At 43.6% G+C, this 20,928-nt stretch overlaps 7 protein-coding genes across 13 annotated transcripts; 2 read left to right on the top strand and 5 right to left on the bottom strand.

Moving 5' to 3' along the window:
• Positions 1–406: 406 nt before the first annotated feature.
• LOC108159530 (small RNA 2'-O-methyltransferase) lies at positions 407–9,330 on the bottom strand. The gene is made up of 4 exons (XM_017292902.2): positions 9,242–9,330; positions 8,670–9,098; positions 2,644–2,813; positions 407–1,260 (listed from the first exon to the last, which is right to left on the bottom strand). The coding sequence occupies exons 2-4, from the start codon at positions 8,892–8,894 to the stop codon at positions 513–515; spliced, it is 1,143 nt and encodes a 380-aa protein (XP_017148391.1). The 5' UTR covers positions 8,895–9,098; positions 9,242–9,330; the 3' UTR covers positions 407–512.
• On the top strand, positions 3,837–8,519 carry LOC108159528. Of its 3 annotated transcripts, XM_017292897.2 has the most exons (5): positions 3,837–3,959; positions 4,488–5,055; positions 5,129–5,284; positions 5,343–7,393; positions 7,455–8,519. In XM_017292897.2, the coding sequence occupies exons 2-5, from the start codon at positions 4,659–4,661 to the stop codon at positions 7,971–7,973; spliced, it is 3,123 nt and encodes a 1,040-aa protein (XP_017148386.1). In that variant the 5' UTR covers positions 3,837–3,959; positions 4,488–4,658; the 3' UTR covers positions 7,974–8,519. The 3 variants fall into 3 exon arrangements, with proteins under 3 accessions (XP_017148386.1, XP_017148387.1, XP_033246600.1); XM_017292898.2 differs by having other exon boundaries at positions 3,837–5,055; positions 7,458–8,519; XM_033390709.1 differs by having other exon boundaries at positions 3,837–5,055.
• Positions 9,331–9,332: 2 nt separating the features above from the next.
• On the top strand, positions 9,333–10,710 carry LOC117187839 (GTPase Era, mitochondrial). Its single transcript, XM_033390710.1, has 2 exons — positions 9,333–10,405; positions 10,458–10,710. The coding sequence occupies exons 1-2, from the start codon at positions 9,436–9,438 to the stop codon at positions 10,631–10,633; spliced, it is 1,146 nt and encodes a 381-aa protein (XP_033246601.1). The 5' UTR covers positions 9,333–9,435; the 3' UTR covers positions 10,634–10,710.
• On the bottom strand, positions 10,653–11,122 carry LOC108159531 (peptidyl-tRNA hydrolase 2, mitochondrial). Its single transcript, XM_017292905.2, has one exon. The coding sequence runs from the start codon at positions 11,101–11,103 to the stop codon at positions 10,705–10,707; it is 399 nt and encodes a 132-aa protein (XP_017148394.1). The 5' UTR covers positions 11,104–11,122; the 3' UTR covers positions 10,653–10,704.
• Positions 11,066–11,313, bottom strand: LOC108159532 (cytochrome c oxidase assembly factor 4 homolog, mitochondrial). Its single transcript, XM_017292906.2, has one exon. It carries the CDS (start codon positions 11,282–11,284, stop codon positions 11,087–11,089), a length of 198 nt encoding a protein of 65 aa, XP_017148395.1. The 5' UTR covers positions 11,285–11,313; the 3' UTR covers positions 11,066–11,086.
• A 2,552-nt stretch (positions 11,314–13,865) lies between these two features.
• Positions 13,866–17,123, bottom strand: LOC108160908 (arylsulfatase B). 4 transcript variants are annotated; one of them, XM_033391184.1, is made up of 7 exons: positions 17,071–17,123; positions 15,819–15,942; positions 15,598–15,757; positions 15,448–15,535; positions 14,992–15,383; positions 14,168–14,918; positions 13,866–14,106 (listed from the first exon to the last, which is right to left on the bottom strand). In XM_033391184.1, the coding sequence occupies exons 2-7, from the start codon at positions 15,924–15,926 to the stop codon at positions 13,917–13,919; spliced, it is 1,689 nt and encodes a 562-aa protein (XP_033247075.1). In that variant the 5' UTR covers positions 15,927–15,942; positions 17,071–17,123; the 3' UTR covers positions 13,866–13,916. The 4 variants fall into 4 exon arrangements, with proteins under 4 accessions (XP_033247075.1, XP_017150672.1, XP_017150671.1 ...); XM_017295183.2 differs by having other exon boundaries at positions 16,987–17,076; XM_017295182.2 differs by lacking the exon at positions 17,071–17,123 and adding an exon at positions 16,151–16,732.
• Positions 17,124–17,901: 778 nt separating this feature from the next.
• LOC108160304 (zinc transporter 9) lies at positions 17,902–20,891 on the bottom strand. Of its 2 annotated transcripts, XR_001775404.2 has the most exons (9): positions 20,622–20,891; positions 19,729–20,554; positions 19,528–19,654; positions 19,064–19,470; positions 18,668–18,996; positions 18,530–18,604; positions 18,357–18,470; positions 18,198–18,292; positions 17,902–18,119 (listed from the first exon to the last, which is right to left on the bottom strand). XR_001775404.2 is itself a non-coding variant. In XM_017294217.2 (8 exons), the coding sequence occupies exons 2-8, from the start codon at positions 20,531–20,533 to the stop codon at positions 18,248–18,250; spliced, it is 1,902 nt and encodes a 633-aa protein (XP_017149706.1). In that variant the 5' UTR covers positions 20,534–20,554; positions 20,622–20,891; the 3' UTR covers positions 17,902–18,247. The 2 variants fall into 2 exon arrangements, 1 of the variants encoding a protein (XP_017149706.1); XM_017294217.2 differs by having other exon boundaries at positions 17,902–18,292.
• Between the last annotated feature and the right edge of the window lie 37 nt (positions 20,892–20,928).

The following is a 20,928-nucleotide window of genomic DNA, read 5'->3' as shown; positions in this document are numbered from 1 at the left end:
CAGCTCCATTAACAAAGCTCTGGGAAGGCAACCGCAGAGTTCCGTAGAGTTTCAGGGTGCCAGAGAGTGGAGTGTAGTGTATGCCGGGTGGATGCATTAATAGCGCAGGCAATTTCGGTATGCGCTGCGTTTGCGCCAAGTCTGCATGTTAAACTCTCCCCTGCTTTCCCCCCACCTTGCTGCATCCCTCTATTGTTGCAAAAAAAAAACAATTTCCGTGCGGGTGCCCCAGCTAGACAGACGACGCGGCGTCGGCGTCTTCATCATCTTGGCGGCAACCCCAATTTTCGCAACGTTTCGCAGTGATAGTGGTCAACTAGGGAGAAAGGGCGGGTGAAGTCCCTCAACTGAAACTGAAATTGAAACTGTGCTTGGAAAAACCCACCCTGGACTCCGAAGAGATATGTAAAAGGGAACAGATTTGGTTCTAGATTTATTCAAAGTCCCAATATGGGAGTTCACCGGGATTTATGGAAAAATATTATTCTGGGCCCCAATCTTGGGAGCGGAGCTTAATTGACATCCCAAAACTCCTCGTCCTCGCCGGATAATTGGACCTCATTGAAGCTCTGCTCATCGGCATCATCGGTTACGGAATCGTCGTCCGAGTCCTCTATCAGAACGAATTCATTCTTGACCTGAACTGATTTCTTTTTTAGGATATCGCCAAGTATTTCTCTTGTAGCGCCAGTGCGATGGATGCGCGACAGTAGTGTCTCAATTGGCAGTTTATGTATATCCGAACAGTCGTCATCCTCGCTTTGGTATTTGCAGCATTGCTTAAAATTATTCAGCTCACATTTAACATCGTCCCAGATTCGTTGCTCCTGACTCCTGGTATCCACATGAAAGGGATAGGTGACGGCATGTATGAGCTGGTAGGGACTGGATGTCCCTACATTGCGAATCAGCGGATGCTCTAGCTCCAATTTGAGGATATCCTTGCGTACGAATATCGCTATCTGCGACACATGACCGACGGACTCATAGCCCTTGGGAGGATCTCCCACTCCCATTAGGTCGAACATGTAATTGGGATATTTCTGAACAATAGACATGCACCAGGACTTAAATTCTTCCCGTGTCCATTCAAACTTGTGATCTTCGTGACGAAATCCATTCGGCAGAAGGGGATTGAAGCGCGTAAAGATGACATTATAGTCCGAATTAGGCGTGCTGAATATAGCAATTTTCGGTTGCATGAATCCGAAAACATTCAATGGAATTTTGGTCAACACATCTTCATAAACGTGCTCAATGCTGTAAGTAAATAAATGCGTATATAAAATTATTATCTTCTGGAGCCGAATATTAAAAACGAGTAATATGATGATTGACTTTTATCACTTTATGTCTATTAATTTGAGGTCGCTGATTCTAAAAATACATTCATTTGTTTTGAAACAGCTCTAGTTTACGAGTTAGCTTTCACTCTAAATTCGCTTTTTCATAGCCTTAATTTGCTGTTACTTATTGAAATTTGATATAGCATAGTCTAGAAGTGTTTGTGTGAATAGTCCGAAAGAATATTTAAAGAATATCGTTTAAATGTAACAGAGTTCGTAAATGAAGCTTGAATGAATTACTTTGGTCAGCCGCTGGAAATTAAATATAAGCCTTGGGTTCCGCAAAAAGTATGCAAAACGTGCGTTGAGTTTCTGCGTTTGTGGACAAATGGAAAACGGAATAAATTTAGGTACAAAGCCGCTATTTATGTATATCTAGGACGTTGATATGCAACGACTGCATCTGTCAAGTGGCGATGCAATTACTGCACCATCAAGTGGCCCGTGTGACACCAGCTGTTATATGGGACGTACAATACCTTTGACCACCTTTTTATAAACCCAAGCAGTCCCATGGCAATATTTACCATGGTAGATATGTATGTGTTCAGAAAACTTTAGTTTTACGTCTGTTATAACAGCAAGATCACCCTTTCAAAGGGTTGGATGTAGCATAAGAATTAAGTTATACTTTCTCCACAACCACCTGGACTATTTTGACGTCAATCTTGAAGATCAGGATCTTCATACGATGGAGTGACGCTATCAAGGCTACTGGAACTCACACATGATGGCTGATTATTGTTGGAGCATTCAGAACAGCCCTCCTTCAGCCTTCAGCTGCAAAAAGAAACTTTTGTTCAACTAAAGATCTAAATAAAATAATCCTCTGAAATCATGTAACATAACCCAATCATCAGATATGCTGTTGTGCAGTGTTATTTATGAAGAATAGAAAATATTATGTCTCAATATCACTGCTGTAGTACTAAGTACATCTAATAAGATTATGATGTAAAATGTAAAATGTTGCTACAAAAATTCCAGTAGAAAATTTGTACAAATTTGTACTTGTCATGGAGCTGTCGAACCATCGATAGTGGCGCCACTCGATAGTTTTGAATGGAATGATTTAAAAAATCAGGTAAATAACGCAGCTAAATGGCTTATATCAAACGATTTTATCGTTCGTATGAAATGTGTCGGATTACGCTGGAGCCCTGTCGTATTTTATACAACACAACATTTTGCAACGAAATGCACAAACAGTGCGCGCGGCATTAAATTCATTAAAACTATACGGACTAGCTAAATTATTGTAGTAAATAGTAGTGTAAATATGCAGTGTATTTCTTACAGTTCCAAAGCGATAACAGCATCTGTGTCCCGCAATTCATCCGAGGAATCGGCGACGTTTCCTTGCAGAACCTGCACTTGCAGGAGACTCTGGCGTTTGTTAATATAGTCGGAGACCAATGGGTCTATTCGATTCATGTACTTCCTCAGCAGTGCTTCGTCAATGTCCACCTACGAAAACAGATAGAAGCAATTTCATGTTAAAAGAATTCGCGAATATAAATTGCGCGAATATAAATTTTCTTCTAACTTTTTTGAGTTAAGATTTAAATCAGCAACACTCCACATAGTGAAAAGGATAGTATATAATTGGGGAAATGTTTGTTATCCTAGGCTCCAATGAATGAAGATATCACAAGCTATCACAACAAAATTTTGCAGTTTATTGTCTTTTTACAGAGACCAAGAATAGGTATCGGGATCGAGATATATTTACAAGAAAATATTAATACAAGGTCTAAAACATCTCAATCTCAGAAAAGACCATTACTAATAACGTTTTAAAGCAGCTTGGAAAACAGAATTTGAGTATTAATTAAAAGAAATAGGGTATAAAGAGGATAACATTCAAGACACATTTTCGTTTTATGCTTTGAGCTTTTTTTTAACCTTATTTTAGACACAACCAAATAAAAGAGAGTATTTAATATAAGCCAATCTTGTAGAAAATGTATCTATCACTTGGATACAATATTGTCTTCAGAGCTGAGTTTCCTGGCTAGCTAGCAATATTAAACCAAATATCAAAATCGACTAATATGATTTTTGAATATGGACAAATGTCCGTCCTCCACGAAAATTATGAATCATGAAGAATTCTAGCTCCAGTTTAAATAAAGGGGGTTTCAGTGGTATAAGATCGTTTTTTCATCGGTATATTTGCGTTATTTCTGAGGGTAGGACGGTCACACTGCTGCTCTCTCCGCAACAACAACATGGGCTATAAATAAGGGTATGGACAATAGCCCAAAACAGCCAAGGCAAACTGCAAGGTTCGTACGAATCTCACCTCGCGTGTGAGAACAATATATCTTGAAGAAAAAATCGTCTTTTTCTCTTCAAGGTATATTGGGCAAATGGGGTAGACTTTACCTTGCATGCGTTGCTTTTCTGGGCCGGTTTGTCTGTTGTCCATACCCTCTTTTTCCTTCCATTATGTAGCAAATGTGTAGAAAATGTGTATTTCTGAGCTTGATAAATTTTATCGATATGTTGAAAAAATGTGTAATTACTAAAATAAGCTAAACAATAAAGTGAATAAAGCGATGAACTTTATGTGAAAATTAAACTTGTAAGACGCCGGGCCAACTAAAAATTGTAAGCATTTATTTACGGCTATGCGCGGTACAAACCTACAAGAAATGGTCTTGTAGAGGACAGAGAAAGAAAAGCTACAAAAAAAGAAGAAGAGAGCCAGCAATACGTGAGAAAAATAGCTACTGGAAAATCAATTCAATCGAGTTTGTGCTGAGGAAATCGAGTGGCAGCTATAATATATCTATAACCAATACTCAAGTGAAAAGAAAGAATAACAATATGCTTTAATGCTATGTGCTGTAATGCCGGGCAGAAAAATCAATTTTGTTCTCATTTGTCTGTCCGTCCGTCTGTCCTGTTATTTTTTCCCCATGTTTACAGACATTGAATACAGAATATAAATCTGCAGACTTGCACGCATTAACACATACTATTCGAATAATGAATAAAGCAACATTTCGGACATTTCCGAAAGATATTAAATTATTTGTTTTGTTTGTGTGTACATAATTATTACACACTAATTCAAACGAACACGATGTCGCTGTCTATTTTACATACCACTCTACGCTTTACTCAAATCTCAAGTGAAAAGGCATAGACAACAAGCTATAAAACGGAACTGGAAGAAAGCAATAACATTTTTACGCGTAAATCTAATCAACGTTCCTTAATACGCCTCGCGTAAATCTGCAACGAGACTGAGCTATAGCGTAGTCCGTTTGCAACCAAATCCAAGGAGGGGGCATCGGCATCACGATGGGCAAACGGCTCCCGTTGGAACGCCCACCGATAGACCGCAACATACGCAAACGAAAGCGAGCGTCGGCCAAAACCAGCGGCAGTGTGACGGAGAAATGCCTGCGCCTCAGCGCGGCGACAAATGGCAATGGATATGAGTTCCACGAGAACGACGACGAGGATTCCTCATCGTCGGGGTCTGCTGGCGGTGGTGAAGTGGAAGAAGATACATCTGTGTTGAAGACCCCGCAAGCTCAAAGCCTCCTGTTGGCTGGAGCTAGTTTTGCCAGTGACCACAACCACTCAAACTCAACCGAGTCGCCGCGTCCGGTATATACGTTGCGCCCATCTGTCGTCAATGGAACCATACTGAGGGACGTGCTCTCCAAGGCATGGCGTTTGGGGCGACCCATAGGTAAGTGGTGATCGACGGATTGGGTATAATGCAAATGGAAAGTGCGCATTTTAACTACCATATTTTTCTATAGGCAAGGGAAACTTTGGCGAGATCTTCCTAGCCTCAGAAGACACTGTCTGCCCCGTTAGCTCTGAAAGAGCCAAATTCGTCGTCAAAATTGAACCCCACTCAAATGGACCACTTTTCGTCGAGATTCACTGTCTGATCAACACATCTCAGACTAAGAGTAAGCATTATACACCGTAGGTTTACTGCTTGATGCTATGATCATTGTTTTGTTGTAGAAATAGCTGATGATCACGAGGATGCTGCCAACATTTCGGCTCGTAGGCATATTATTAGCAACGGCCCCCCGTCCGGAATACCCAGCTACATTGCCTCGGGTACACACTACTTTGGAGATGCTCGGTATCGGTTCTTGGTCCTGCCCCGCTTCGATCGCGACCTGCACTCGCTCATTAAAAACTCACGGGTGGAGCAGAAATGCTTGCTGGTCCTCGCTATCCACATAATTAATGTGCTAGAGCATCTTCACGACAAGGGCTATTGTCACAACGATATCAAGGGACAGAACCTAATGATATCCAAGTGCAAGTACCTCAAGCAGCAGGCAGTGCCTGCCGGAAAAGGCAAGGGGGCAAAGAGCGATGGCTACGACGAGCACTACGATGAGAAACAGCAGACGACAGACAGCGGGAATAGCTCGGAGCAGGAGACAACCGATGATGTAGTCAAGTTCAGTGATGGCGACGATGACTACTTCATGAAGAACAAAAAGTTGGCTTTAAAGCAAATTGTGGATGCCGCCCAGGAAGATGAGGAAGATGAGGACTTTGATGATGGCGCCACTTCGAACAGTAACAATAGCAACAGCCTGGACATGTACCACACGCCAGTGAACAAGAACAAGGGAAGCGTGCGCAAGACTAACATCGAGTTCAGCGGCTCCAATCCGGTGCGTTCGTGCCGTCGAGAAAAGCGCAACTCCATGTACGAGGAAATGGTCAAGTCACACTATCTGCGACCCACCAAACGCGTTAGCTACCGCGAGGACTTTAACGAGGATGGCTATCCCATAAAAAATAATGAGGATAAAGACGATCAGTCGCCAGTAACGTCCGATAACGATTCAGAGGAGTTTCTTCCACCCTCGGCGCGACGCGCGACAGCAGCCGTGGGTAAACGAGCAAGGCACGCACAAGCACATGCACAACCATCTTCGCCCTCCAAGTGCTCCATAACTACACGAGCAACGAGACATCAATCGAAACTTAAAAGTGAAATGAGCGAAGGTAGCAAACGGAGTGGAAGGCGAAAGCAGGACGACACCCAATCCCACGCAGAGTATCAGCTTCTCCCCGCCGAGGAAGAGCACGTGTTCCTTATCGACTTTGGCCTGGCCTCAAAATATCAAGACCGCGGTGTTCACCGTCCGTTTATTATGGACCAACGACGTGCGCACGACGGTACCCTAGAGTTCACATCGCGTGACGCCCACCTGGGCGCGCATTCGCGACGCAGCGATCTGGAGTGCTTGGGCTACAATTTGGTGTACTGGTCCGAGGGTTATCTGCCCTGGAAGGATGTGGCCCAGCAACAACAGCAGGAGAAAGTGCACCGTGCTAAGGAGCTCTTTATGACGGACGTCTCGGAAATGTTGCGTCAATTCTACGGCAAACAAGTTCCTAAGTATTTGGGCGAGTTTCTGAAACAGATTGGCCAGTTAGCATACCAGGAGCGTCCCAATTATGAGCGTTATCGCAACATCTTTAAGCGAGAGTTTCAGCGTCTGGGCCATGACCCCAGCCAGATGCGCTTAAACAGCGAAGAGATTTTGCTCACCCGCGTGGCTGTTAAGGACGAAATGTATGGCAACAAGTGCGATATATTTGAACTGAATAATAAGATTTCGACCAACGTGATGCGTAACTCAACGCTTAGCACTCCGTTCCAGGAGCACTCGATAACAAATCGTGTATCGCCCAAGAACCTGCGATCCAAGTCGAGCAAGAAGAATGTGAAAAAGAAGTTCTCATGGGCGGAGGTTATCTCTCAAGACCCCGATCAAATAGCCCGCGAACGGGCGGCCAAGGAGTTTGAACGGGAGGAGACCATATGCCCCTTGCAAATGCGTCTTCCTAAGCGCTATGAGGGCAGGCCAACCTATGCGATACTGACGGTTGAGCAGAGTCGACGCGATAAGGGACTGGTCGTGCAGGAACACAACGAAGGCGAATGCCATGATGAAGTCGATGCATTGACTCGCGAGCAGGACCAGGAGGAGGAGGAGGAGGAGGAGGAGGATAATGATGCAGCAGAAAGCACTGATGGAGAGGTAAATTCTGGTGGCATATAAAAACATTTATTTTTATGTTTTATCATTTTTATCTTTATAGCAGTATGCAGAGCAAGGCACGTCTGAGGAGAGCGATTACTCTGACCATTCTGAGCAAGCAGTTCGTCGACGCGTCGGGGGGGGAGCCTGCCGGAAAAGAACCAGCAAGCAAACCCAAACACAGCAGCTGAAACCCAACCGAGGTGTAGCACGTAGTAACAAAAATATAGCCTCGGCTAAATTTGCCGGCGGTGCTGTTAGCAAATCTCGGTCTACGCCGTTGTCAGCAGTGGCCAGTAACAAACGTGGCTGCGCCACACGCAAAGAAAATGCCACTGTGGCCTCTGCCACCGATGAGGTGGAGCGCAAACTGAAGTCAAGGCGGTCGCCAGAGGATCGACCCAAGCAGCGGCGCACGCGCCGTTGCCTATATAAGACTGAGTCAAAAATTGGCGAGCACGATGTAGAGAACAACTCGAGCTTGTTGGAAGTGCAGAATCTGTACAGCGAATACGATGATGAAAACAAGTACATCAAAAGGCGTAATGTCAACCCGTCCAGGCATTCTCGCAAATTATAGAGCTATAAATAGGGACCGACCGACCAACCGACCGACCGACTAGGCTAGGGGGACTTCAAACAAAGAATTAGAAAACTAGCAACCTAAATTCGTTTTCAAGTATTTTTAGTGGTTAACAAGGCACTACCCGATGCCAGATGAGGTGTTCAGAGGAACAGAACAAAACCTAATCATGCTAATACACGTGGACACCACTCGTCATGATTTCTAATTTTGGTTTTTAATTAATTAATTTGTTATCTTTAAGCATTCAGATTGGTACGCTCAGGCAGTCGGAGCAGAGCTATGAGAGCATCGGCTCAGCACAGCTCGGCTCCATGCGCAAGACGTTGTTGAATTACCCATTATACGATGTTGTAAAAAATATATGTACGGACAAAAGGTGTGCAGAAACAGTGCACCGTTTGGCTCCACATGGCCTTGATAGCAAATCATTCATGTATTGAATTTTTATTTGCCACTTTTCCGTTATTGTTAGGTTTCATTTCCCATTTTCCCTATTACATTTAAAAGGTATACTCTACTCAATAAAGTATTTAATATATATATATAGATAAAGGTTATTTCGTAATTATTATGATAGCAGTCTAAGATAGGATACAGATACAGCCGAAGTAAATAAAATATAATCGTGTTTCCTTAACAATTTCCCTAAAAAAACGCCACGCTTTTTTTACGCTGAGTTTCAATGCTTACCAGAACTATATTTTCAATCGTCTCAATTCGTCGTAGTAGGGGGAAGAACCGGATTTCAGAACAGCCAAATTCGACCACCTTCGCGATTTGATCCTGACATCCCATTAAAATTTGAATTGCCGCGCAGTACCTCTGCTCGTAAACTGGCGGCACGAAGCTTATAGTTTTCTCCGTCATTGTGGTGACCGTTTTGAATTCCCCGCAAGGCAGCTTATATGAAAACATTGTGCGTCTTCTATTGGGGATTTGTGTTTGGCGACTTCGATTGATTCACGTGCTAATCTTCGTTGCAATTATATTATGTGAAATGTTTTGAGGTATTCCTTCTTTGTCCTGCTAATCACTTGGTCGCGAACGCGTTGAGACGATTGATTGTTACACTTCCAATTACAGGTCCAATTCTGCTCATCTATTGGTCGTATTTCACTACTGTAAATGTCGGTATAGTATGAAAGCAAAAACACAACTTTTAATTTGCGTTGGCGTTGGTGTGATATGTGATCGCATGTGATAATTTCACAGTATGAATTTATCTGCTGCTGCGCTGCCGCCAGTTCGATGACAATACATACCTCTCACTCTTACTGCTTTTCCCGTAATGTTTTTATTTCTGGTCTCACACTTTTCTAGTGTTGTCATATGTGTGTTTAATCGGTCCGGTTAGAATAGTGGAATACGACCATTAGGTCATACGGCCAGGAAGAACATCAGCTATCGAAATTGGCTATCGAAATTTGCTAAATAAAAATAAACTTGATTTCGCAAGATGCGGTATAATTTGTTTTCAAGTGCTTTAAAATTGCTGAATAGGACTAAAAGCAATCGATGTTTGCTTACAAATGGACGCAGCTTGTCCAACGCCACTCAATCCGACGACACATCGTCCAACCCTGCGCAACTTCCTCCGCAGGAGAGTACGAAGAATATCAACAAGTCAGTGGATCAGCAGATGTCCCTGCACATTGCTGTGATTGGAGTCCCCAATGTGGGCAAGAGCACGTTCATCAACAACATAATTAACCACAGGGTATGTCCCACATCCGCAAAAGTACATACCACCCGCAAGTCGAACACGGCCATTTGCACAACCGGACAAACTCAGCTCGTGTTCTACGATACGCCCGGCTTGGTGACCCAGCGGGAAATACGGAAGCACCACTTGGAGCAGAGCTTTAAGAGCTCCTACCGGCATGCCATTCAGCATGCGGACGTCATCGCCGTCATGCAGGATGTCTCAAACAGCTGGACGAGAAAGGAACTGCACCCTACTGTCTTGGACACCTTGAAGGCCTACGCCAACCTACCCAGTTTCCTCGTGCTGAACAAGATAGATGCCCTTAAATCGAAGCGCGTGCTCTTGGACCTGATCAAGACTCTAACCAACGACACGCTCTCCGGTCAGCGAACTGGCAAAGGTGCGACGCGAGGTCTGGCAGCCGCTGCCACGGGTCAGATGGCAGAGGGAATTCCGCTAAACAAGCGACAGACCACTTGGGATCACTTTGATAATGTGTTCCTTGTCTCAGCCATGACAGGCAATGGCCTGAATGAGCTTCAGAACTATTTGATTGGACAGGCATTGCCAAGACAATGGAGATTCGCTTCGGACATTCACACAGATGCCAGCCCCGAGGCGCTCATTGTAGAAAGTGTTCGTGCCCGTTTGCTAGACTACTTGCCGCAGGAGATACCCTATAACCTGAAGTGCGAGCTAGAGTATTACAGCTTGGAGAAACGTATGTATACGATACAGGAGAAGTTCCATATAAAGTACGATTCTCATTGCAGATGTTGTCTACACGTCCGTTCAAGTACAATGTCCCACTGAACGCATTGAGCGGCTGATATGTGGCGAGTCCAATGGGAAATTGCGACAGATAACTGAACGTGTGACCTCCGATTTGGTGGAGATGTTCGGTCAGGCGGTTTCCCTGACCATTTCCACGGCCTCCAAGGGCAAGTAGACCGGCCGAAGCTAAAGAATACCTGTTGTTAAATTTTACTTTAATTGTAACGAATATATAAAACTTAGAGCTCATAATAGTTTCAAGTGTGCAACCAATTTATCCAGTTCAGCAGCTGGCGCTGGTCCCAAGCCCAGAACCGTCGCCGTTCCCGGTTCCAGCTGTGTTCGGCCAGCATCTTTCACCAGAGCAGCAACGACGTTCGCCTCCTGCGCTTGTCGCTCCAGTCCATTAAGTTGCTCGAAGTTTTCGACCCGTAACACTATCTTCGGTTGGCCCATACGACACCAACGCTGCAGAACAGCACTCTGTTCGGCTGTTCCGTTAGCCGCGTTCTGGTAGCACATGACGGCAGCGTGTGCACATTGGGCCGCTGTTTTGCCTTTGGTCATCTTAAGATCGCTGCGCACGACGAGCGCCAGCTTGGTTGGTTTGATGAACTTCTGCAGGATGCTACTTGACGTTGGCATACTTTTTACTCTGCTGGTCGACGTATTTTTGCATGCAGGCCCTGAATTCTTTAACTTTGTCCTGGCACGCACGCCAGTCACCGGTCTCGGCTATACACTCCTGCACCTTGTAATGTAGCTCAATGCAGCCTGTTTTCTTGAGCATCAACTCCACGGGATCCTTTTCTTCAGCGGCGGACATGGCGAGTGTTACATCTCTCCCTCAAAAATATAAAAATATATACTGACGAATTCGAGTTCTATTATACATATTCTTCGATTTTGATCTTCCCTCGAATGTTACTAGCTATATAGAACATTTAGCCATGCCCACATAATTTTATAGGATTGATGAACCTATTTTCTAATTGATTGCTTTATTTTAAACACTTGCTTTTATTGGATTTCTTTATAACGTTGAAAATTAAATTTAATAGATTGATGAAATTGAGAAAACATACCATTATATACCGATATACAGTAAATATACCGTCTCATTTTAAAAATTATATTGTACATATTCCTCGCTTTTGATCTTCTGTCGAATATTCCCAGCTATATAGAACATTTAGACCTGCCCACATAATTTTATCCGATTAATGAATCAATTTTCTGCTTGACTGGTTTATTTTAAATACTTGACTTTGATCGTTTTTGCCTCAATTTTGGTTCCTCAACAACAAAATAGCGTCTCGTATGATGAAAAACCGAACTTAGCCCACTTAAGACCCCTCTATTTAAGTAGTTCAACTACTTAAGGTAAATGGCGGAAAATATTAACGATTGTACATTTTTCTTAGGGATTCATGCCATCTTTCCTCTGAACTGAAAAACAACGATATCTTTCACCTGAACTGTGCTAAAATGATTCAATTTTCATTATTTTCGGTGGAATATTTAAATAGCCCCTTGGCTTGCAATAGGTTAATCGTTCTCCGTCACGATTGGAACCCATATTCTCCCATTTTTATATCCCGTCGAATATTACTATTTAGATAGAACATTTAGCCATGCCCACATAGTTTTATCCGATTGATAAATCAATTTTCTACTTGACTGGTTAATTTTAAATAGTGCATTGGATTTTGTCTAAAAAAAAGGTTTTAGCGGAAAAGGTCAAACAAAAAAAACTCGAGAGTACGGCTAATTCTGTTTTTACACGGTCTTTTTTTAAACGATTCGTTCGTTTTCATTCGTTTCATGTTTTCTATTTTTGAACTGGTATGGAAACCCTTTTTACACTTTGTTGTGGCGGACTCGGGAAAGAAAGTTTAAAGACAAACAAAACTGTTTTGAAATGTCACATCAAGGTAAATTTAGTGATTTTTGAAATCACTTCGACGCTATAGACAAGAAAAAGGCAAAGTGCACGTAATGCAAGTCGGAGTTAAGTATGGTGGTTCACAGAGCAATTTGACACGGCATTTTAAGTTGAAACACCCAGCTTCTATCGAAAAAATTGAATGGCAAGGAAGTGGAAGTACTGAAGCCAGTAATTCTGCCGCCACAACATCGTAAAATAAATTTACGAAGTTAAAACGTCAATGAATTGCATTTAAGCTTAAAACTAGATATTAGACTATAAAATTTAACTAAGAACAAAAAGACCAATGAACCAAAAAGAAGGTAAAAAAATTAAAAAGTATGGAAGTATGAAATGCGTATGGAAGTTGATATAACTTCTTCTTAAATATACCTTTGAAAATGAAATTAAATAGGTTGATCCTTTAAAATTTAACTAAGAACAAAAAGACCAATGAACCAACAAGAAGGTAAAAAAATTAAAAAGTATGGAAGTATGAAATGCGTATGGAAGTTGATATAACTTCTTCTTAAATATACCTTTGAAAATGAAATTAAATAGGTTGATCCTAGGTTGCGAATTACAAAAAATTAAATAAAATTATTCTTAGCTAAAAATCTATCGAGTGTCCTATCGCATGTATTTTGTGTTATCGATACTAATTAAAACTTAATTATAAATGTTCGAATCTTTGATACCCTGCAGTAAAATACCACAAATATAATAAATTGTTTTTTGCATTGATCTTATTTAATTGGTTATTTTTGCTATTAGAGAATAGATGTACTAACTGTGAGGATGACTGATCGCTCACATTGCCTGATTTGCTCTTATAGCCGCAGAGTTAGTTTGAGTAAAGACTAGTGGACTGGATGAAATAAACGACTTGATATTTGTCTGTTTTTGTCCTATTAGTTTCGAGTATCTTCGGATACAGTTGTATCCCAGATTTATGGATAATTCTCATGGGAGGCGGCCTGTCCATTGGCCTCGAAGTGGATTGAGTAAATGTTTACCCTCACAGCGAATCAGGTCAAAGACAGTTGACCAGACGGAACACAGCCACAGCTGGACAAATATGTGGAGGGCTGAGCAACTGTAAGATCTGGGTGCTTATAAATACGGCCTGATCGATTAGTAAGATAGTATCAGAGCTTAATTAAAGGCTTCTTTCGTTCGCAATCATGGACATGTCGGTGTTGTGGCTGTATCTGCTCCTGGTGTCCGTCCTGATGTTGTTCCTGGTGCCCACAGCCGAGTCAACATTCCTTCTCTGGGCCTGCATTTTACGGCTAAATATCTGTCCATTCCGCACCACCACCCCAGCCACGGCTTCGTCTTAATTGACTATGATGGAGACATGATGGAGACAGGACCCGTCAAATTGATAATCGATTATCTTTCTATAGATGCTAGCTATAAATAAATGCCAAAATCTATCGAAATTCGTTAAACCGAGCCAACTTCAAATAACTGTTAATAGACTAAAACTTGATAACTTTATTCTAAGCAGTCTTCTTCGCAGTGTCCTTCAAAACTTCGAGCTTATATCACCCAGGACAGCTCCTTTGATATTGCCATAATAGTCCCCAAAGTTGGTCCATGTGTAGTTGAAGTACATAGGACTTGCCCTGGGATCGTCAGGTTGGTTGGACGGCGGCACAGCAGTGGAGTTGATATGCTGGAGCTCCGCCATCAATAAATCGAGTACCTTGGGATATCTGAAAGAATGAAGGTATTGAGGGACAACCGAACAAGTACAGCAGATAGTTTCCAACTCACTGTTCCGCCAGATTGAATTGTTCGCACGGATCGTCGCGCACATGGAACAAACATGGGGCTGAAAATGCGGTCGCCACACAACTGGTGCCCTGAGTCGATTGCCCTTGGCAGGTGACTGTGGCAGCCTCTCGCAGTCTCTGTTGATCCGCCCGACTTGGAAGCATTTTCAGGCCAGTCATTGCTTTGCCACTCCTACTCTTGAGCACCAGGTTCCAGTCGTAGAGATGGGGATCTCGCTCCCCACCAGGTCCGTACCAGCCATCCCATCTTCCATTGTAATTAGTGCCCTGGATCATCTTCCAGTCGCCGACCGTCAAGGCGGCGCTGCCCCAGATGTCGTCGATGTTGTGGAGCACAGTCTTGCGCGGTGATGGGTAGGCATGGACCAGCGTCTGCCAAATGCTCATCCCATCCAAACTCTGACTGAGATTGGCATTGGCCAGAGCCGGTATGCCTCCAGCCGCCTCAATCAGCGTCGGTAGCCAGTCGCTGATGTGCATGGTCTCGTCGACAACGCGCTGCCTCTTCTCGAGAAGCGGTGACCAAACGAGACCTGCGGCTCTAACGCCTCCCTCCCACAAGGTGTTCTTTACGCCCCGCAACGGATAGTTCGAGGCAAAGTTCAGGTTGAATCCCTGGGCCGGACCACCGTTGTCCGAGGAGAAGATAATGATCGAGTTTTCCAACATATTCGACTTTCGCAGCTGGTCCACAATCAGGCCAACACTCTCATCCATTTTGGCGACCATGGCTGAAAGCGAGAAACCAAAACAACGTCGCACCATCAGGACTAGAGGTACTTGCGATCGAAGCACGAGACTCACCGGCGTATCTACGACGCTTGTAGTGGAGAATGTGGTCCAGCTTCATCACATCGTCGTCTGGCACCGGCAGTGGATTGTATGGATTGCCCGAATGACCTGCCGCATGCGCCACGTACAGGAAAAGTGGACCTTTCGCTGCGTCATGGTTGGCTATCACCGAGACGGAGTGCTTTGTTATCACATCTGTCGTGTACTGTCCGTGCAGATTGTAGGCTACATCCGTTCCGTTGCGCATGTCCAGCCCCCACAGGTTTTTCTCGACGGCCGTATGATCGTTGTAGTCATGATGGCCGGACCAAAATCCTACATGGCTGCTGAAGCCCCGAAACAGTGGCGTATACTCGAGTTTCCAATGTCCCAGATGCCATTTTCCAGATATGTGAGACGTGTAACTGGGGACCAGAGGGATCGAGATAAGGACAAGAACGTTCCGGGGATAAATTGCAAAGGACCTACCCCAAATCATTTAAATATTGTGGTAGAATCTTTTCCTTGAGTGGCAGTCCACGTGGCTCAGCCGCATAGAGCACCGTATGCTGCATACCTATCCAGGACGAAGGGATGGATTGGATTGAATAGTAATATGAAAGGACTTGGTGCACATACCCGTATGTATGGGATATTTTCCCGTCATTAGTGCGGACCTCGAGGGTGTACAGATCGGAGCGACATAATAACGATTCAGAATGATGCCCGAGTAAGCCAAGGCATCGATATTGGGAGTGGGAATCTGTGCTGAACCATGGAAGCCCACGTCGTTGAAGCCCTAAAAGTAGAGATAACCAACAGATAATTATTCGATTCAGGTTAGGATCAAGGGAACTTACTAAATCATCGGCCAGAATGAAGATTATATGCGGCTTGGGCGGATCATTGGCCGCCTCGGAGGTAATCAGCATGGGCAGCACCAACCATAACAGCACCAGAAACAGCATTGTTTGCGTCTCTGAACTGGAAGATCGGGTGAGATGTGCCGGCATTAGATGTCATTTGCTCACTAATTGATGTATTGCAGAGATTCGCTGTGTTCGAGGGTTCCCTTCCCCATCAATTAAAATCACGAGTACGGTACGCGACGATCTCAATTGATCGCCCCAGTCTACATTTTCCACTACGTATCGTATTGAGTGTGGCATTGATCGTCGTCCGGCGAACTTACCGTCACAGTTCGGGGAACGGGAATGCAACTGAATCAGCAATTGGACTGGGCTCGATGTCCAGTCTGGTCTGTTCTAGTTACTCCCAATGCCACACTTCAGCTGAAGCGACGCCTAATTGATTTGGTGACAGATTTCATGGCTGTACGAATGGGAATACGATTGTCTCTGCCAGTTGGAACAGGAATGGCTGGTTATATACCTGCCGCACAAATTTACATATCTGCACAGCACAGTCCAGAACAGAACGGCTTCTGAAGACTGAAGTCAGGTCCCATCCAATTAGCATGTGAATTGCGTTGTGTTGTGTCGCTGCTTTTACCGTTAATGGGTCAAATAAATGCCACACGGTAGCACCAGCAGCGTCAGCAGAAGAAGCAACAGCAGCTGGCTGCACAGTAAACCAGTGTGTTCAAATTAAAAAACCAAATCGGAATGAAAGAATCGGATTGATACGTCGATCTTTAGCTCAGGCGCTAAGGCGCTGCTAATGCCCATGCCCCAGCCGCAGTGAATGAGAGTGTATCTAGTATAGTGTTCGTCAAAGTTCGTTCACCACTAAAGCATAAGAGAAATTCCTTTATAAAAAATTATTCATGAGCGAGTGTTTTGTTTGTTTTGGTTAATATAGAAATGGTAATGAGGGTTTTTTTGTTGGTTGCTATACCCTTTAAAAGGGCATTATGGAATTGATCAGACATTTGCAGTCCAAATAACGAAGCATTTACATATATTTCAGCTGACATATGAACGAACGGTCATAAAAAATTCGTTGTCAAACGAACAGTCGAACTTCAAGGGTATATAAAATTCGGGACTTGGAAATGAGCTTCCTTACAGGCTTTACTTAAGAACTTTTTGCTGATCACTTAAATTTATGAATAAGAAGTCACTTTCGTTTCACATTAAAATTGGTGTACACCTTTCCAATAAAGCTTCACGTTCGCATTTAATTTCATTCACATCCAGACCAGACCGCCGCAACCGTTTATTCAAAGAGTTGGATCTGGTTCATGCGTGAATCCAAATGAGCTATGTTAACTTAACAGCTAACCTTACAGTATGTATGTGCAAAGACGCTCCCAGTTCATACAACGAAAAATTATCCCAGACATCCCATAGGCCTTCGGCTCTGGGAGCTTTGAGCTCTCTCATGGAGCGTTCTCTCTTTGCATGAGTGCATTTGAATGATTGCGTGCGGTAGGAAGAAGCGAATTATATTTTGTTTTCGTTTTCTGGGCTTTAGAGTATTAGTAAGCTTTAAAGAAGCAATAACTGTAACTGTTATTTTGAATATCCCTTAAAGGCTAATTTAATAAACGGATATTCTTTCATAATTGTCTGCATATTAGAATAATTGGAGCAATGGATAAGTAATCTGAAATTTGATGCGCAAATATGACACGAACATTTGTATAAGCGCATGTATCACCCGTAGCTGAGCCGAGAACTCCCAACAATTCGAACTTTAAAATTACCATCCCTACAGCACTGTTATCTATTATGATCATACACGGGGTTCGTATGCATGATGCAAGCGCAATCAATATGTTTTTTATCTCCTTATAAATTAATAAGATGACTACTTGGTATAAAAATACTGAGTTATAATATTCAATCGACTTTCATTCGATTGCCTTAATGCGGTACAAATTTGTCTTCATTGTCTTCTTAATTTTTTCAACCGGCTGAAACTTTTACGCTCCAAGTGAGGGAGGCCAGCTGTTGTCTCCTAATAAAACCATTTCATTCGTCGACCATCGATTTGGACCTTTAATTCGTACAAACACACATTATAGTTAATTGCATTTATATTTATATTATTATAGTACATAGCTCTCACTGGTTTCAACGGTGCATGGGATGAAAAAAGCACACTTAATTCAACTACAAACTCATAGCCGGTTATCCTTCACTACAGCCAGACGACTTTTGAAATATCCAGGCCCAACACATTTAATGTTAATGATACTAGATAGATTCAGTAGACAATGGAAAATAAATATAAACTAAACAGGACATCAATTCTTATGGAAAGCATCCAATCACCTAATGCTTTTTGTTTGTATTCAACAGTCCCACAGGGTTGGGAACCTGCCCTAAAGTATTTCAAGGTCCACGTGTCGAATTTCCGGAAATTGTGTCTACCAGGGGAAGAGAAGTGGATAGCTGTTGATCAATTTAAAAAGTCTTTTCAGTGTAACTTACCCGCAGATTCATTTCAATGCGATCGATCTCACCGCCCATCAGGTCCACAATGTTTTCGCCATGGGCGAGCAGGAAGGTCTCCAGATCGTCCACCTTTTGGAACCCACGAACAGTCTGAAAACAGAGAAGAAAACTTTACAAGAAATGATTAAAAATAGGTCAGGACAACGCACCGTTAGTAGCTTGGCGAGATCCTGCTTGTCCAGATACGAGCGCGTCAACTCGCGACCATCAAAGTCAAGCTCAGCCTGAGGGCAGATCCATGGAATTCAATAAAATGTCAGCGAAAATGAAGAAGGTCAGGGTCTCACCTTATAGCGCACACGAGCATTACCAATGTCAATGCCCTTGACATCATAGATGGCTCGGATCATTACATCAGCCTCCAACGCAGTGTTGATCTTCTCAAGACGGTCGGTTGAAATGGAGACACCCACCAGAGCATTGGCATTGGTGTATATAATGAAAGAGGCCACAGCGCCCAGAAGACCGCCAATGACAAGCGATCCTGCGGCGTCAAAAATAGGTGAGCCCGTATAGCTGCTCAGTCCCATGCAGGTGCCGGCTACTATGACACCAGTCACGGCAGCAGCATCCTCGCAGAGCACCACATTCACGCAGGGATCCTTGCCAGAAATAACTGATCAGTGAAAAGATATACATATGTATGAGAAACTAGCCTCCAGATGAGTAAGGAAAATGCACACCGTATTCCTTGAAGCTCACGTTATTTACACGGGCCGCACGCTTCAACTCATTTATGGCAACCATCAGGGTAGCTCCTTCGGAGACCAGCGATCCCATCAGAATGCAGTAGACCCAGAAGAGATCGGCGATGGGCTGTGGATGGAGAATGCCCTCTATACCATGATAGATGGACAGGCCACAGCCGACACAAAAGATGCCCACGCCTGAGATCAGCGAAGACACATAACGCATGTTCATGTAACCATAGGGATGGTCGGTATCAGGACTCTGCGAGGACTTGTAGATGCCAAACGCGAGTATAAGCTGGTTAATAAGATCCGCCAGCGAGTGAATGACCTCGGCAAACATGCTATGGGAGCCACTGTAAAACCATCCACCTGCCTTGAAGAGCAAATTAGCTGCATTGCTGGAGGAATCGAGTATGTAAATCGTTTATGTTGTCAAGCAATTAATTAATTCTTACATGGCAATTGCGGTGGCGACTACTTGAGCAGATTTCTCTGACTCTGTTTGATTATCCATCATAATTTTGGTGCGAGAACCAATCTCCCGACGATAGTCGCGCAGGCGGCGTTTCACAGTGAACAAATCTGTCGGACCATCCATTTTTAGCAATACTCTATTAACTTGACAAATATGTACAGTGAGACAGGAAGGCACTTACTCTGCTGGTACTGTTTGCGCTCTACCTCGCGCTTGAGACGCTCACGCAGAAGGTTCTCCTTGGAGCCCCATACTTCCACAGCTTTTGCCTCGACATCTCGTCGCCAGTAGACGGTCATGGGAGGCTCTTGTTCGTAGGGAGATCTCCTCTTGATCTTCGATAGAGACTCCAGGTCAGCAGCCGTTAACATAAAATCTGCAATTGCTCTTCCAGGAGTCACAAAGTTACGCTCTAGTGAGGCGCGATAATCAAAGCGAGCGCGCTTTGGTGTGGGTGTGACGGCAGGTGGAGTCTCTGCAGGTGGTGGTGTTGGACAGACCTTGGTGTCCTTAACAGGTGGCGATGACTTCGGAGCAGATGTGGGGGAGCTATGCGGGGTTTCGGATCCCGTGGTACTATCGGCTCCTCCTGTTGCACTTGCATTGGACTTTAAATTAATGTTCGTTGTGTCGGATTTCTCAAATACAATCTCATTGATCTTCGAGTCTTCAATTGTCGTGCTAATGTTTAGGATCCCCTTGGAAGTTTTCACCTCGAAGTTTTTTGTTTGTCTAGCATTCGGCTTGGCCTCAGTCGTCTCCTCCTTCGATTCTAGCGCCTTCTCTTTTTTAGTGGAATCGCTGCCTCCAGCAGTACACCGAAACTGGATGAACATGCCAGGACGAGTCCACGCTTGGGGCCTGATGAGTTCGGAGTCATTTTGCATCCAACTTTTGCCGGAGTCACGTCGCACAGAAAAGTGATTAATAGCTCTGCTGAACTGCTGGTGTCTTCGCTGCAGGACCTGCACGCCGCGAAACAGCATCCTGCTTTTCGCAGCAATGCTCTGAAAATACAAATACAATTTACAAATTCTTGCATGCTTCGATTATGGTATCTTTTCTTCCACTTACACGGCGCGCTATTTCAATATCACACTGACTGACTTTTGCTTTAATTCAGATGTTGTCTATTGTTGGCGTTATGATTCCACTTTAACCAAAAATCTACCCATGCAGAGCTACGAACAAAGCTTATCTGTACGAACTCCTTGTGATGCTAAAATTACGTTGTTCCAGGCGTCTTCAGGCGTCTTCTGAGCCTTGAAATTATACTTAAATTTTGTGATAGATTAAAATTAACAAATTTTTTACAAATTTAACCCGGAGATAAAGACAATGATGCTATCGATACAATATCGAGTGTGTACGATACCACAGT

Source organism: Drosophila miranda, chromosome 3 (assembly GCF_003369915.1).
Source record: "Drosophila miranda strain MSH22 chromosome 3, D.miranda_PacBio2.1, whole genome shotgun sequence".
In the NCBI taxonomy this organism is placed as follows: domain Eukaryota; kingdom Metazoa; phylum Arthropoda; class Insecta; order Diptera; family Drosophilidae; genus Drosophila; species Drosophila miranda.
Note: the sequence above shows the minus strand (reverse complement) of the source record. Positions and strands in the feature narration are given on the sequence as shown.